Source organism: Peromyscus maniculatus, chromosome 20 (genome assembly GCF_049852395.1).
Source record: "Peromyscus maniculatus bairdii isolate BWxNUB_F1_BW_parent chromosome 20, HU_Pman_BW_mat_3.1, whole genome shotgun sequence".
Taxonomy (NCBI): Eukaryota; Metazoa; Chordata; class Mammalia; order Rodentia; family Cricetidae; genus Peromyscus; species Peromyscus maniculatus.
This window is the reverse complement of record NC_134871.1, coordinates 20,346,507-20,364,399: the sequence shown is the minus strand read 5'-3', so window position 1 is coordinate 20,364,399 and position 17,893 is coordinate 20,346,507. Positions and strand designations below refer to the sequence as shown.

The 17,893-nt window shown below is 37.0% G+C and overlaps 1 protein-coding gene across 4 annotated transcripts in view; it reads right to left on the bottom strand.

The window, feature by feature from the left end:
- Window positions 1–17,893, bottom strand: part of Angpt1 (angiopoietin 1) — a 256,084-nt gene that overhangs the window by 45,255 nt on the left and 192,936 nt on the right. For all 4 annotated transcript variants that reach the window (XM_006978712.4, XM_006978713.4, XM_076555800.1 and 1 more), the window contains 2 exons: window positions 8,978–9,105; window positions 1,194–1,295 (listed from right to left, as the gene is read on the bottom strand). In XM_006978712.4, coding sequence (XP_006978774.2) covers window positions 1,194–1,295; window positions 8,978–9,105 — 230 coding nt within the window. The remainder of the gene's footprint in view (window positions 1–1,193; window positions 1,296–8,977; window positions 9,106–17,893) is intronic.

Below are 17,893 nucleotides of genomic sequence, written 5' to 3'. Positions count from 1 at the left end.
GCACATACTCCTGATGTAACCAGGCTGTGGCAGGCCCTGCTGAACTGTGCATGTTTGTGACTTAACAGCTTATAACTGATGTGCTCTGAGTGCATTAACTCTTGCTTGCTCACAACAGACCACACAGATTGAGCTCGTGATGAAACATCTCCACTGTTCATTCAAGTTGCCACCTTTACCTTCTACTCGCCCTCATTATTTGTTTGGTTGGTTTTTTCCTTGATAAAAATCATACAGTTATCGTTGTAGAATCCTATTTTGTTGGCTTTGGCCTATTTTTCTAACTTACATTATGAGTTTTTAAAAAGTCAAGATTTCAAATTTGTGTATCTTTATACTACTCACTTGCATTCAGAATGCTCATTGAATTTCTCATCCAAATGCCATAGGTACAGTGACAGCACAGGAGAGCTCCATCTATTTCCTTTAACACTTCACTTAGTCTTGTTAACCATGGACTTAATGGGTAGGTTGCGATCAACCAACCACAGTTTTTGCATTGTTTGCTAAGATGTCAAGACAGAACTTTGGCTAACAGGACATTCTGATCACCTTCTAGTTTTCACTTTTGGAGAGAAAAGTTGTTAGAAAGTCAAACCAAGAATTGTGCAGAAAATGTAATGTAAAATAATAAGAAGAACTTCATACATGAAAATGTCTTCCCTTAGAATAGCTCTAAAAGTTCACTCTGAACTTGGGAAATGCTGACTTTGACATGGGAAACCTGGCAATCCTGAGTCCTTGCACCAAGAGAAGCCCAGGCTAGTCACATGGTGGTTTATGGAGCCACTCCTATTCAGAGGTCAACAACAACTTGAAACAATGTGAGAGAGGCCACCTCTCTATCCATCTTTCTCCATGACTTGGGACACTACACAGCTTCCTGTCCTACTCATGTACCCAGCCTGGGTTGGAGTTCTAGTTCCTCCCACTAGGAACAAATGCAGACAGTGCATAACAGATCACCAAGTAATTATAATGATGCTGTTTTATTTCTATTACACACAGGGAAACAATTTACTGAACATGATTTATGAGCATTTTGTGTCTAATGAAAATAATGTCTTTAATGTAAGAATTGTTATTTTTAAATAACTCAAAGGCATCTAGAAGGTCAGAGTTTATCATATATCATGGGTGAAGATAACCTTATGATAAAACATCAAAAAGCACTGTAAATTCTTCCATCTTACCATTTTATATTCTTTCCAGCCCCTTTGGAAATCCAGACTTCCATCTTCACGGTGTTGGATTACAGTCCAACCTCCCCCATTCACATCCATATTGCAAAATACCTGAACAAAAAAACAGGAAAAGAATGGAAAGTGGAAACTACATACATCTTAAGAAAATGTATGTCTGACACATTTCAAAATATAAATGGAATGGACAGGTCTAGCCAGTAAGAAGAGGGAAAAAAAACCTATATTTTAGACATATTATTGTTTAATTCTCCCACAATTTACATTTATGCTATACCTGATAACCTCCCTCAGGAATGTTTAATTATTTCTAAAAATGTATTGGCTAGCAGAAAACTAATAGGTTAGTTTCAGACCACAATACAGTTTTAGATGCTGGGATGTAGCTCAGTGGTAGCATGCTTGTCTTATATGTGCAAGGCCTTGGGACCAACCCCTAGGACTCCCCCATTTTTTTTAAATTTCAGATTGAAATAGGCACTTGTGGAAGTTTACATTTAAAAAAAATTCTGAAGTTCCCAATGTGAAATACTATTTTGTGGCCAAAATATAAGGCTTAGTATTCTTTAATCTATTATTGTAAAGTCAATGTAATTAAGAACAAAAGATTCACATTTTTATATTTTATTGCCAAACTCTCATGTGCTTGCATACTATATTATATATACTGTAATAATTACTCTTGTTTGATGAATTTTATACTAGAGACAAAATTGTGTGAATAGAGAATAGGTTGTGTAAATTTTAGTAATGAACAATGTATCTTATGTATGCCTTCTGACAGTGGCAAGCTTTTCTTTCCTATATAGAATGGTTATTTGAAGATTCAATGCTTACTTCAAATTATTCTATATACAATAGCATTTATTTTAAAATTGATTCATTTTCTCCATACTTCTGTAATTGTGTTGTCTTTGGACAGCAGTCCCTGTGACTCATGGCATGTGAATATGGCAGTTTGATTTTTCAAGAGCTGGACCATGGGGAATACCATTCCACCATCAATTCAATAATAAAGCATATTGAAGGTTGGCTAAAGGTGTGAAAATGAGGCAACAGCAGTGAGCAGACACTATAGGCAGGCTGTTTTCCCTGAGGCACCATGTTAGAGCACAAATGGCTGAAGGGTATGAATACAATGACCAGAACTGTCATTCACAGCAGAAATGTTTCATGTACTTCTTCTGAGTGAAAGGAACTAAGACACACATGCCTGTGCATGCATATGAATTAGGACAACTGGTCCCCTGAGGGTTCTACCTCCAGTTTCACACTTACCCTTATGTCCTTATTATCCCTAGTAATTGACTCATCTTGAAATTCATGAATTTTAAATTCCCTTTCTCTTCCCAAGATTACTCTTATGCTAATCTTCTGCATTTCTCCATCTGCTTTGTGTCCTTAACATGACTCCTAACAAGTCTGCCTTTAATTATAAAATATTCAGTTATCCCCCTTAATTCTAATATATTCATCCACTTATTTTTTCACTCAATAAGCATTCTTGGGCATTGAGTCTATATTATGATTGAGGAAATTATGAAGAATATAACATGGATTGTGTCCTCAAAATACCTTGACATTTCAATACTGACTGTTCTCATAGGGGTAAGAAGGTAGTAGAGTCCATAATTTTCCAACTTTAGTGACTTTAGAATGACAGCAGTAATAACATTATCTAGAGACTTAATACAAAGAGCTAACAAGTGAGAAAAAGAAATGATTGTTATTTTGGACACTTTGTGTTGCATGTTACATGGCCACACAATAGAAGGAGTATCAGATAGTAATTAGAGATGAGATAATCTATTGGAGGCAGACCAAGGGTATATGAACAAGAAAATGGGAAGATAGGGAAGAGTCACTAAAAATGATCTGTCAGGTCATTTGAAAACTTAATATGCATTTTCTAACTTAATCCCAGAACATCACATGAAAGTACAATTATTATATTCACTTTACAAATGCAACACTGGGGTTTAAAATATTTAAGTAGTCTACCAATGATTATACTTAGCAACTATAATGAATCTAGGATTTGAGCTGAATTTTAATTAGATTGAGGGTTTGAGCCCTCGGTATGCCTAAGTCAAAATTATTGGTAGTAATATAACTAAAAGCAAAAGCTGATATCATTAAAGATCAATCTATTATTTAAATAAATAAAGAGCCGGGTGGTGGTGGCGCACGCCTTAAATCCCAGCACTTGGGAGGCAGAGGCAGGCGGATCTTTGTGAGTTCGAGACCAGCCTGGGCTACCAAGTGAGTTCCAGGAAAGGCACAAAGCTACACAGAGAAACCCTGTCTTGAAAAGAAAAAAAAAAGAAAGAAAGAAAGAAAAGGTGTTTATAGATGGGACGGGCGGTCCAAGAGTAGGTTTTAGTAAACAACTGGTATAGATAATATACATCAGTAACTTGTAAGTGGGTCCATGTTTGGTTTTATTTGTTGTTGTCTCTTAAGCAGTGGGTAACTGACTGTAGATATTAAATGAATATTCATTGTAGTCATAAGATAAGAAAATGTGATTAAAGAAATCTCAAGAATATATGGGGTTGGGAAGGAAAATAAATTAATCAACTATTTGAGAGAGGTGAAGTTAAGTGAATATTTTAAAATATGTACAAACTTGAAATGAAGGGAACATTAGTGACCTTGGCCAAAGAGATTTCAGAGTCTTCATGAGACTAAAATCAGATAAAAGAGTTTAAACAGAGCACAGGTGGAAATTTCAAAGAAGCACCTGGGGCAGCTAACGTTTGCAAGTAATGCTAGTGAACTATCAAGGAATATTCTGCTGGGAGAAACTAATGACACTGGTTTCTTAATTAAATTTTGCAGTGCATTAACTGAATAATCCAAAGAATGAATCTATCTATCTATCTATCTATCTATCTATCTATCTATCTATCTATCTATCTATCTATCATCTATCTATCTATCTATCTATCAATATATCTCCCCATTCTTCTCTTTCTTACCCCCCCTCTCTCTCTCCCTCCCTGCCCCCTCTCTCTCATTTGTCTCCTAATGGACTTTTGCCTCTAACACAAGTTGGTATCCAAAGCTATAAAGCCTACCTACATACTCAGAAAAAGACTCACCACACTGATAAATTTACAAAATATAGAGAAAACTGTGCTGTGAGTTTTTAAAGATAGTTAACTTGTTAATGTAATTGTATGCACTTGTTTTACATCACTCACAGTTTTTTCCCCAAACACAGCTTTCCTTTTAAAAGGAGGCATCCAACAACTTGATATATTAAGTGCTGAGAATGCGTTTTAGGGGAAGACCCGGAGAAAGACTGAGGGAGGAGTCACCAGGTTGAGAAGCAGAGAAATAAGTTAAGGGATTTAAATGGGTCTGATTCCTGTGGACACACAAGAGTGACAGTGATAGCTGATGCCACTGCAGGGATGTGAGGACAATAGAGCACAGCTGACTTGAGGGATAGATTCAAGTTTCAAGTCTGCTTTCTCTCATTTTTTTCTTTTTCCTTCATTCTTTCCGTGTGTGTGTGTGTGTGTGTGTGTGTGTGTGTGTGTGTGTGTGTAAGATTAAGTATACATAGAGTACTTCAGCAGTGTTTGACATAAGAACTAACCACTGCTCTTAGATATCAGATGTACTTTATAATAATATATGCAGGTTTATACTATGCATTACTTATTCTAAGTATTTAGCATAATATTTGTGCATTAAAGTATTGTTATATGTGACATTGAACATGATTTACATTTATAATTTATTATAAAATAGTACAGGATATTCAAAACAAAAATATGCAAGTGTTCAACAAGTTTGCCTTATGAATATGATTCCTGGCTTCTGTTTATTAATACTGGCATCATGGAGATTGATCATGTTAATTTATATTTTATATCTATTTAAGAATTTGGATTCAATATTGAAAAAAAATTAAAGAAAACTCAATTTTTATCTACAGTCAGAAGAAAAAGAAAAAGCCTATTCCTAAAATATTAAGGACAGCCCTGGAATAAATGATCAGTTACAGAAGGATTTGAACATGAGAGACCCGAAGAGTTCACTTGCTGGTCTTGTGTGGTCTGTGTTATCTGGCATGCCCTTCCTGTGGATGGGGCCCTGCTCCATTTACTGTGTCTGTTGCATCCATTGATTCGATGGCTGTGGCTTAGCTCTGTCCAAGAAAAGGCTGAACTGGCTTCTTCCCCAGGCAAGGTCAGAGCTTTCAAGCATTAAACACCTTTTAACTTAATACGGAGATTTAAACTCAGACAAAAAGGGGGAATTTGATTCGCATACTTTTTACGCTCCTATGCTTTATACAAATTGGAATGATTAACCTTCTGGATGTTAATTATTTTTCCATAACCTTAAATGGAAAAGGCTTAACACATTTGTTACAGTCCCTTTTCAAGAATTATAGGAGTTATGAGTTCAGAAACAATTTTTAATATTTTAGAATAAGACTTCTGATTTAATGGTTTGTTTTTGGATGAAGCAAACTGACTACAGGGCATTTGGCTTTAAACACTTGTGAAATGGAAAGAGAAACTCTTGTTTCCTTCTACTATGCCTTGAAGGGAATGCAGAGGGAAACAACCGCAGACCATGGACACTATGAAACAAGGAAAGATAGAAAAGATAGAATTCTCATTTTCTATTTGCTTGACAAATTAAATCATCCTAAGCTAACACTTTTGCCTTCCACATGGCATTTGAAAAACAACACATTTCAAACTTTAGCGAACATTTCTTTTTTTGACATAGAGCAATGCCAGTCAAAATAGACTGGCAGCATGCACAGGACCTGCAAAGGTTCAAATCCTCTCGCTGAGAGGGTGATATGGACAGATGCTCCCATCCCTAACAAAGATGTTGTCTCTAATTGGCATTTACTAGCAAAGGAAAAATTCTGCAATGCAACTTCACAGGGTAGATTAACCACGCTTAAGGACAGGCCCTATTCCCAAAAGCAGAATGCCAACCCAAAAGACCTGCTGTGGCATTTTTATAGATGTTTTGTCCCACATCACTATGTCTGGGTATTTTTTGTAGTACTGGTCCTTTTGTGTGTTATGGCTTTTGATTTTTGCTTTTATGTTTTGGTTGTGTGTGTGTGTGTGTGTGTGTGTGTGTGTGTGTGTGTGTGTATGTGTGTGTATGAGCATTTGCATGCATACCGTGTGTATCTTGTGTTTTCTCTTTGTTTTTAATTGTCATTAGGGTTTGCTTTCTTGTTTTCTAAAGAAAGAAGGGCAGAAGGCATTGAGTTGCATAGGTAGGGCCATGGGGAGGATCTGACAAAGTGAAGGAGGGAACCATGATCAAAATATCGTGTATGAAAAATATGTATGTTAAGTAAAAATATGGAGCCGGGAAGTGGTGGCGCATGCCTTTAATCCCAGCACTCAGGAGGCAGAGGCAGCCTGGTCTACAGAGCGAGATCCAGGACAGGCGCAAAGCTACACAGAGAAACCCATATCATACACACTTAACTCAATTTTAATGCTGTTAGCTTTTATAGACCTGACTTTCCTTAACTTCTGATGAACTTGTGAGAACATTACAAAAAGAAAAAAAAAATGGGCTTTGGTTAGGCATATTCAGGGTAGTATCAACTGTTTTGTTGATGATACCCTAGTCTGATTGGCAGGGCCTAGAAATACATTTTCTCAATGCCTTTTATTATTGTTAGGAGAATGTCAATGATTTGGATCAAAAGGAAAGAAAGTGAGGCTATATAAGATAGGGAGAGGGAAGTAGATTTTAATAACTTGCTCACTCAGGTCACACATGTGTCTTCTTCATGGGACAATAAGTTCATATTAAAAAATTTTGGTCGGTGAAACTCCAATTATGACCCATGTAAATAATTATCTTCTTCGAACTCTGATAAGTCTGGAAACAGATGTTTGTTTTCAAAGCCAATGTTCAATAGTTATCACATGCATAATTTGGGCAAGCTGCCTTTCTGAAATCCTAGAAGCTCACAACTCCTTGAGCTGTTGAAAAGGAAAAGTCAGTGCATCATATAGAGTTCTATTCTGATCGCCTCATCCTCGTATATTCATAGTTTTGTGTGTTTCTTTGTTTTATTTTATTTTAAGCCATAGGTTCCTTGATCCAAAGGCTAACACGCCCAAACCCCACAGGAAAAGCCGATGACGTCACAGTGCCTTTGTGAGTGGCTGAGGTGGAAGAGCAGAGGACTGAGCATGTCCCCTTCACCCCTTCCTGTGCTTCCTTTCCCGCCTTCCCCACTCACATTTGTGGAGCAAAACTGAAGGCTTCTTTAAAAGAAGAAAATGTTGTTTCAAGAAAAGAGAAAAATAGTAAGACAACTTCACCCAGCAGCCCTTATTCAAATCAGGATCCAGACACAGGGGCAGAAAGAAATCCAGCCTTTGACTGGGCCTGGATTCTTGGCCAGACACCTGACCTTGGTAATTGTGTGATATCTGGCACACTGGTCTCCAAGATTCTCTTTCCTTGCTTACCAAAATGCACAAAATCAGAAAAAAAAAAACCACTAGGCTTAGTGGATGCTAGGTAGATGTTCTGATGCTTTCATTATCAGTGTTTCCTTTTCTTTATTTTTTTTTATTCTAGTGTTCATTTATTAAGGACTTAACTATGTGCAGAAAACATGCTTGGCCCCAGGAAATCAGAAAAAAAAGCCACAGTTCTACCATGTAGAACTTAGTAATAGAAATGTCAAGCGACACTTATGGGGGCAATTCAGGAAAGCCTTTCATGAGCATTCTCACAGGATTCAAGAAAATGATGATGCATACACAGGTGTGGGAAAGGGCCATGGAAAGTGTTTTATCTCAGAAGAACAGGCTTCTGTCTTGGGACCTTGTAAATCCAGACAAGTCCTTCCATGTTAAAGAGCAAGTAGCTTTCTTGCCTCTGATCCCACTGTCTTTGGCTGCCTGGTCTAAAGGTCCCAACATAACCTCCTTCCTAGAGACATCGCTAGCACTACACTTCTATAGTACTTGATTACCCTGTCTTTTGGTAAATGCCTGTCTTCTCTATTACACACAGGACTGATTGTTTTATATTTGTGTTCTTAGACAGTGACTGGCAAATGAATGGCATCTAATTAACTGTACTGAGCGAAGGCATAAAAGGATGATTTAATGAACAAATATGGAGAGGTCTCTAAAAGAGAAAGGATAGCAAGATGTTGATTCATTGCTTCCACATTTACCTTGGACACTGATCAACATAAAGATGAGTCTGTTCTTCCAACTTACACTTGAGTAAGTAAGAGGGGCACATCCTTTCACTATTGTGTGTTCAGATAGTGTATGTTTCTCCCACTTCAACAGGATCAGTAATTCTGCAAATAGCTGGATTTGCCCGCTCTTACATTGTAAGGCGTGTGCTCCCTGACATCTTGGGACTTTAGAAGATTATTTTTAATGTTTCCCCCATGCACAAAAGGTAAATATGGCAGCAGCATGTAATTTGTGGAAGCCAACATTTTTTAGCACTATGATATCCAAGAAATGGGAGAAAATAAAATTTGTGTAATTAAAGATCAGATCATTAACAAGGGTTAGAGGACATCTGCAAAACAGGGTTTTCATCCCCTGTGGACCAGAGAAACACAGCCTCTCAGAGAACAGAAAAGAGCAGCTGAGGTGTGTGTGTGTATGTGTGTGTGTACATGTGCATGTGTGTATACATGCATAGGTGTGCATCAACATGTATTGTGTTTAATAAACTTAAAAATTTATTTGTAATTATACTGCATAAACAAGCACTTCTGATTTTACCTTTTTGGGTTCTGGCATATTATTAAAATAAATAGTGTAGATTCCACTCTTATTAAAACCAGCTTGATATACATCTGCACAGTCTCGAAATGGTTTCTCTTCTTCCCTTTTTCCTCCCTTTAGCAAGACTGCAAAATAAAAGAGAGATATTATAATATAAGAACTAAAAATATCAGGATCATTACCACCGTATGGACTACAAACAGCAGGTCTTTGCTGGCTTCACATAATCTGTGTTGCACAGACTGAAAAATAAAACATACCACCTACTAAGCAACTGGTAAGATGAAAAGAAAAGGAAAAAGCTGTGGATCAATTTTCAATTACATATTAATCTTACATCAATTTATTTATTTTGGATTTTCTATAGCCTCAAAAACTTCATCTTGATGGACGAATTACATAATCATGTGATGCTTCCTATTGTTAACAATTTATGGCAGTGTTTCCTGTCAAATTTATAAAACATTCCTATCTACATTTCAGAGAAAAGTTTATTTATTTATTGCACTGTTGGAAATTTCATGTTAGGTACATGCTTTACCATTGAGTTATATTTCAAATCCCAGGGTTTAAAAATGTAAAAATATCAAAAAGCAGCAACAACATAAAAAAAGTCAAATGAAAATACCTTCTGTGCCTAGAGGTAACGGTGCACACCTTTAATTCCAGCTCTCAGGAGGCAGAGGCAGGAGGAACTCTGTGAGTTCAAGCCCAGCCTACTCTGGTCTTTGGAGTGAGTTCCAAAATAATGTGAAAATATATAAAAATACATTTTTATTAATTCTTTGAGAGCTTCCTACATTCATATAGTGCATTTTGGTTATTACCTTAACCCCACCCCTCCCAACTTTATGTCCTCCTTTTTCAAATGACTCACACAGACTAATACTTTATGCCTATATACTGTTCCATGTGGGGCCACCCAGTGAGCATAGGTGACCTCCACACCCTTAATGAAAACTACCTCTCCTTCCTTCAGAAGTCATCAGCTATCACTAGCTCCTTGGTTCCATGTATAAGCTTGTGAATCCCTGCTTCTCCCATGCTAGAATCTTGTCTGGCTTGATCTCATGAAGGTCTTGTGCAGGCAATCAAAGCTGCCATGAGCTCATGCGTACAGTGGTTTGGCCAAGCCCAGATGACCTGTGTTGCTCCAGCCTTCCCTGACCTCCGCCACTTAAAATCTGTCTCTTTTGCAATGGTTCCTGAGCCTTGGTGAAAGGGGTTGATTATAGATTTCAGCTGAAGAGTCCACAAACATGTTTTCTACACTTTGACCAGTTACGAGTTTCTACATTAATCACCAGCCACTATACAAAGAAACTTCCCTGATAGTGTCTGACAGATGCACAAAACTATGAGTTAGAGAAATGCATTTAGAGGGAAGTGTGACACCATGTCCATTTTGCATCGTAGTGGTAGTAGGTTCACCCATGAGGGTTGTGAACTCCACAACCATGGGCTGTTGGGCAGATTTACAGGACTAGACAACCCTTTCCTCCGGTAGAGTTGCCTCAAATGCAACTAGAAGTTAACTGGCTAACACTTGCGCTGTTATTGCACTCTTGGGACCATGTTGAGAATTGCTCTATTTGAATTTATAGGATTTATCTGATTTCTAGAATTGGAGGTGATGGATTTCTAAGCTTATTTCTAAACTTAATTTCTAAATAATATTAATTATACTCATTTTGTGTCATCTGTATCATGATTTAGCTTCAGGGTACTAAATAAGACACAAAGTGCAGATACATTTTCTTTCTTTTTTTAAAAAAAATTTAAGACAAGGTTTCACTGTGTAGTCCTGACTATCCTGGAATTCACTCTATAGACCAGGCTGGCTAAGAACTCAGAGCTCTGCCTGCCTCTGCATCCTGTGTGCTGAGATTAAAGGCATTCACCACCAATGCCTGACTACAGTTTCGTATTTTCAAAGTCTAGCTGTCTTGAAATATTTGGCTTTGGCTTTTAAGAAAATTTCTAGGAACTCTTCAGTCTAAACCCACAGAACACTACTGCCTATATTTAGTACTGTAAATATCTACATTACATTTGATGCTTAAATTCTTTCTTCAAAAAGTACTCTGACAGTGCCAGTCATTATTCCATTGTAACCCAAACTAATAATGAGTTCTTCAATGAGAAGAGCCTTATTTTATTCACAGAGCTTCACCCATTTTTAAGTTATCATTAATGAAATCAAAATACAAAATGACCCATTTGATAGCTCTTGGCTAAAAAACTATGTGCTGTATTAAACATTAATGATCTAGCATTTTCTAACAAATACATGGTATTTTCATAATAGGTTTCATTTAATTAAGAATGTTTGTAATAGTAGTCCTTGTTTAATGAATATGTTTCCAGTCAGTTTAATTCACAATGTTCCTACATAATAAAAACATCAAATAACCACCATGAGTAACTGCTATTAAATGAATCTGAAAAGTGTGAAAGGGATATAAAATACTGGCTTGAATCAAACATAATTTAATAATAGTTAGCCTTTTATAAGTGGTAGGGGGTCTAATACTTGTGGAATGAGTTATGTTGATACAAATATTTTAAACTTTAAAACTGCTAGATTATGTTTCAAGAAAGCAAAGTATTTGTGTCAGATAGGTTGCTGTAATGTAAAAATTAAAGTGTTTAATGATTCATCATTTTACATGAGGCTATTGCCTGTGTTAATGGTTTTGCAAAGTTACATTTAAGCACTGCTATCACAAGCTGCAATGTCAACACAGAATAAGTACACACCCTGGAAAGCTCATATGACAGTGAAGAAGTGTTTTTGCTAAATGTATGCAAAGAACCATTTAAAACATATAGGTAAATGCTTACCAAAAAGCCATTTTGATTGGCGCTTGGCTAAAAACAACAAAACAGTTTGCTGGGTTTTGCTTAGAATAACTAAATGGGCCATTAATTTTCAAAATCAATTGTTCCTAAATACTCAATACTTGATCCCTTCTTGTGTGTAAAGGTGAAAAATATCCCCATTAAGTGCCCCAAACAAGAATGTAAAGAAATATCAGCTAAAATTTATGATGGCATAAGAGGATGAAAAAATACAGGAAAATGTGGTGAGTAGAAACCCATTGGGGAAACTCATTTTTCTTTTTAGGGTGAGAGAAGAAGAAAGTCATTTATCTAATAAGAAAATGTTTCTCTTGTTGAACACACCACTTCCTGCCCTCATGTGTGTGGTTATGCAAGGAACACATTCCCATCCCTCCCTTGTTCAACTCCTGTGCCCTTCGCTTTCCACTTCAGGAAGATGTGGGTGAAGGGGCTGCTGTGTGGTTAGAGAAGCGTTTCCACACACATTTTCAGAAACAAGAAGAAGGGAAAGGCTGGCGATTATCTTCCTTGTGGAATGTGTGTCAGTGTTGACTAAATTAGTAATATAAATTCTCTACCTGGGAAAATATACTGTGGTTAAACTATAGATTTTTGCTGTGATGGTGATATGTGTGACATAGAACTTTGGTTCGATCTCCATTTGAGTCAGCATTTTTGAAAATGACAGATCCTCTCTACATCTTTTCCCTAAGGACTAGGCTGCTTCTTCTAAATTGTTAAATACAAAATTTTATTTTTAAAACATTGATTTAGGCACATTTTAGAGTGTTAGAACTTTCAAAAATGAATTTAATTTAAAAGATTCATTCACAGCTTATCTCTGGTTTTGTTGTTTTATATTGTGGTTTAAAGAAGAGTCCATCTATAGAGGTAGTTTGACTTCCAGGGTGTTTGTTAAAATTAGTCTCTATTCTGAAGAAGTCATAAGTATTTCTGATGTTGGCACGTAGATCACACACAAAGCAGAGTAGAGTGTGGTAATACTACAGAAACAGTGGTTACTACCACTGATATAATAATGGTAAAAACACTGATAATGGCAACGTTAAATTTCCCTTCACTTTTCTGAAGTGAACACCACCAGAACATAGAGGTACACAGTGGGTGGAGCTGCTGTGCTCTTCTCTCCTCAAGTTCAAAGCCTGTAGCTTACTAAATCGGGGGAAGCTAAAGCCATCTCGTCATTTGTAAGATTTTATTGAATTGACTTCTTCTTATAAAACTTAACTGGCTTATTTCATTCACTGACACAGTTGGGATATATCATTGCTTTGAGTCAAAAAGAAGGAAGTAATCTCATGATATTCCATAAGTTTTATCTAGTAGTAAAGATTCAAAGATTATTGAATATTAAATGATAATATTGTGATGCCTAGACAATAAGTAGGTTGTTGATGTTTGAATAATTTCACCATTAAGTACTAAAGTGTTCTGAAATTTAGTGTCCTGTCTGGATATTGTGAAAGTGAATAAATGGTGAACATTTTAAAGCACAGAGAGACAATAAAAGAAGATGAGTTTGCTGAACTCCATAAGCATCAAAAATCAGTGATAAACTGTTCAAAGAGGAGATTTAATTAGACCAGTAGATCTTAGAGGTGTGTGTGGAAATAACAACGGGACAAAGAAGAATTAACTAGAAGAGGCTATAGGAGACATCAGGTATCCAGAGATGCAGAATGATTTAGAAACTGGCTCAATGTCTTTGTCTATCTTTTAAAGACTTTAAACTTATTGTAAAAACAGCATGACTTTAAACATTGACCTTTAAACTTGAGGTTACATCTTTGATTGCATGCTATTATCTTTTCCTCTCCTATTCTTTAGTTTCCAATGGGTATATCTTTCCTCTAACTGAGAATCTTGAACTCCACTGTTCTAATCTGCCCTTTCCCAGCATCCCTTCTCTTTCTACCTATCCATGATTGTGAATCAGGCATTGAAGAAGGGCTCATCTCAGATGGCATTTGGCATCTGTGGTGATCTCTGTCCACTGTCACTCATGCCCACTTCTTAATAAGAAATACTGTGATTTTTAGAGTTTTAGATCTCATTTTCTGCACAGTGTATCTCAAATTTCAAACCTTTTTTCAAGACCACTTCACTCCAGTCTTCTGTCACTCTTTATATACAACCTACACAACCACTTGGCTTCCTGTGAGGGTCAAAGCAATATAACCTGTCTCCTTCTTGCCATTCTCTTGTAGGTCAGAACTCATCATTGCTTCTCTTTTCTTCACTTTTGACATTGAACACTTACAGCCCCCTTTCTCTTCCTCTATGTTCATTTCCTACTTCTTCCTTATTGGTCATTTGCATGTCACACACACATTTGGACATGCACTAGGATTTCATACTTGTATCTTTACCTTTACACACTATCTATCACAGCTTCAAAGTACCACAGAGACGACTATGATGTAAAAGCATTTTTTAACTTCATATTTTCTTGCCTCTTGATTTTATGCTTCTTATTCCTATTTATCTGTCAGCTGCTACCCCAGCTCTTATTTACCTGTTTATTTATTGGTTAGCCAATCTGCCAAACTGCAATTTCACTCTTTTCTCTCACTGATCCCTTTTCTTCTCCTGATTATCATCAGTGAAAAATTAGTGCAGTTTTAAATAATAAACAATTAGCCTAAGGTTTTATAATTATTCTCTTCTTGTCTTTTATTAATTAAATTTAACACATATTGATTGAACACTTCCTACATGTAAAATTTTCTCTAGGCAATAAAGATACAGAACTAAGGACTATAAAACTTGTTCTTAATGAGATCACAGCATGAGAGCAGAAAGATCTGTTATAGCAGGAGATCTTTCATGATAGTTACATATGTAACAGTTTCTTTCATGACAGCAGAAAACTCAGCTCCCACTGGCATAAACAAAAAGATAACTTTACGTAAGACATGATCAGGTTTCCAACAGTGTGACCAGAAATGTGTTTCTTTATCTTTCTCATGAATCACTTTTGTTGGTTCTCTACCTGGTCACAAAATGGCTGGCAACAGCCTCTAGGGCTATAGTATTACTGGTGTAAACAGAGTATCAAAAAGAGAGAATGCAGATAATTGTTATCTTAAAGACATATGCCAAGTGCATTGGGAGCTTTCAAGGAGAATGGACTCCATCTGCCAAACAGACTCAGGAAGACTGCCTCAAAGAGATAACACTTAAAATAATAAAACCTGCAGAACAGCTTAACAGAGGTAAAGTTTAAGAGCCTGGTATGCCAGTTCAAAGACTTCACTCATGCAGATATCAGCAATAAATCTAGAAAGTCTTGGGAAAGAGTCATTATTCATTCTTTTCATTTAACCTTATCTGTACAACCAAATCTTTGTCAGCTAAAAGGAAGAATAGGAACATGAGCAGGTGCATGTCTGTCTGTCACCAGCCAACATTCAATCAGTAAGCAACTGGAAGCTGAGACTAGCAACTGTTGACTGTCTCTTGCTTTTTCTCTTCATTTGGTCAACCGATATCAGCCCAGATGGTATAACAACCATCTACCTGACTTCAGGCAAGAGCCATGAAAGCTGAGGCAGAGGGTCACTTCAATTCAGATGAACCTTCAAGAGAAAACTTCCTGGAATGTGGACTTATTAATTCTTAATCTCTGCCACCCTAGAGAACACAGAGAGCCATTAGCCCTGCTTCCAGAGACAAGGCAAAACACTGGCTTCTCCTCCTAGTTACCTCCAAATAACTTGCTCCAAGAAGTCTATGACTCAGACATTCTTCTTAAGACTGCTATGTGATGAATGATTCAAAGCTTTTCAAGTTTTGCAAATATTAGAATGCACATGGATAAAATTATCTGTTCAAGGAAGATAACCTTGTGGAATTTTCTGAACCAACATCATTAGGGAGATCATAGCATTTGGAATTGACCTAAATTTGTGATTTCAACAGGTCACTGAGGTTCAGTGAGCATAAGAATAAGGAAAAACGGCAAACTTGACAAGGGCCAAGCATGCTCACAACCTGATTGATGTGATTCTGTACTTCCCAGCCAGGTGTGTGGGCATTTTAAGGAAACTTCACTTTGAAGATGTTCTCCAGAAATCTAAATAATTTACAGGGACTTTCAGAAGTAGAAGAAGATGCTTCTTTGCATTATAAGGGTGTGGGAAAAATGAGTTATTTATAGGTAGTCCACAGTTCAGTATTTTGTAGACATAGATATGAATGAAGATGAAGGATACTTCCCTGTGATCTTATAGTATATGCACAAATATGTATAGCTACAAGAAAATTTTTATTAACTAATTCTTTTATTTATTTTACATCCTGACCACATTTTCCCCTCCCTCCTCTCCTCCTGTTCCTTCCCCCACCTCACCTCTACCCCTCCATCCAGTGTTCCTCTGTTTCTGTTCAGAAAGGGGCAAGCCTCCCATGGTGTCAAAAAGGCATGGCATACGAAGTTGAGGTAGGACTGAGCTCCTCCCTTTGTTTTAAGGCTGGACAAGGCAACCCAGTATAGGGAATAGGTACTCAAAAGTCAGCTCAAGCATTTAGGGGCAGGCCCTGATCCCACTGCTAGGAGTCCCACAAACAGACCAAACTATGCAACTGTCACACATATGGGGAGGGCCTAGATCAGTCCCATGCAGGCTCCCTAACTGTAGGTCCAGAGTCTGTGAGTTCCTTGGAGCCCAGGTTAGTTGTTTCTGTGGGTTCACGTTATGTTTCAAAGTTGTATGGTATTGTTGTTATGTTTAAAATGCACATTCAAAGGTAAATATCTCTGGATTGCTTTGTGTAAAAAATGTAACCTACTGAAGACTGGCTATATATATGTATACACACACACAATATATATATTCACCACATAATATATACATTATATTTTTAAATACTCTTTTCCTGAAGTCTGAATTAAGTTAGCTAATGTTTCTCTTCTTTTCAAGGTTGATGGTGCTCCACATATTATCTCTGAATTCTCTCTGACTTTGGCATAAGGTAAACCAAACCTGAATACCATTTACTTACTACATTATCATTTCAATTTGTATATTTTGAAACAATGAACTATTTCACCTTTATCTGAAATATTTAAATGCATATTATATATCTATAAATTCTTAAATATTTTCACAGTGGTACTATAATAAACATAATCATAATAAAAGCAGCCAGTGTTCATTGAGTACTACCAAATGCTACATTCTGAATTTTCTATATTCAGTTTGTTTTAAGTGTTTCATTCCATCCTTATAAACCTCTTACAAGGAGTTCTGGGGTATATTACTAGGTAAACCAAGGACCAATGATGCATTTAATCTCATTAAAACTTGTAAGTGGCAATACCCAGTGACCACAGTGATGGCGGATGTGGCTGTGGTTTGCTAGCTTTTGGTGTCAGACCAAGCTGAAATGAAACTCCAATAGACCATCTGACTTAGACACCCCATCACTGCTGTTCTCAACAGCAAAGTCACACACAGTTTCTTAGGTGGTTTGACACAGGCCTTAATTCTGCAATAGTACAGGCTTTTCTCACGGAAGCAGGCTGCACAGGGAAGTGATAAGAGGCAGCTGTGACAGATGATGACATGAGAATAGAAGGGAGCCACAGGCAGCAGAACTGACCATGAGATGGGAATCCTCGTCAGAAATGTGCATCTGCGATGAGACACAGTTTCAAAAGCTAATAGGATTAGGGATTAAGAGGTCCGTGGAGCTGGGCCTAGGGCTGGGAGATACAGTTCAGTGGCGGAGACGTGGTCTTAAGTGCATTAAGCACTGAGTTTAACCAGCGTTACAGAAGGACCTCTAGTTTTGTGGTACATATTTTCGACATGAAAGAATAATGTCACATAGTTCTAGTGTAGTTTGATTGGGATATCTGAGCACTTTCTCCAATGGCCCTCTAATATGAAATATCTCAAGTGTTTAATGTATATTCATTTGCCCGGTACGAAAATAAGAGAGGAACAAAAATATTTGGCTAAAAATTTAAAATGGAGTTACAACTTCATTTAACGAAGTAATCCATCATTTTTCATAAGTTCTTTTTCTGTCTTTTCTCGTTGG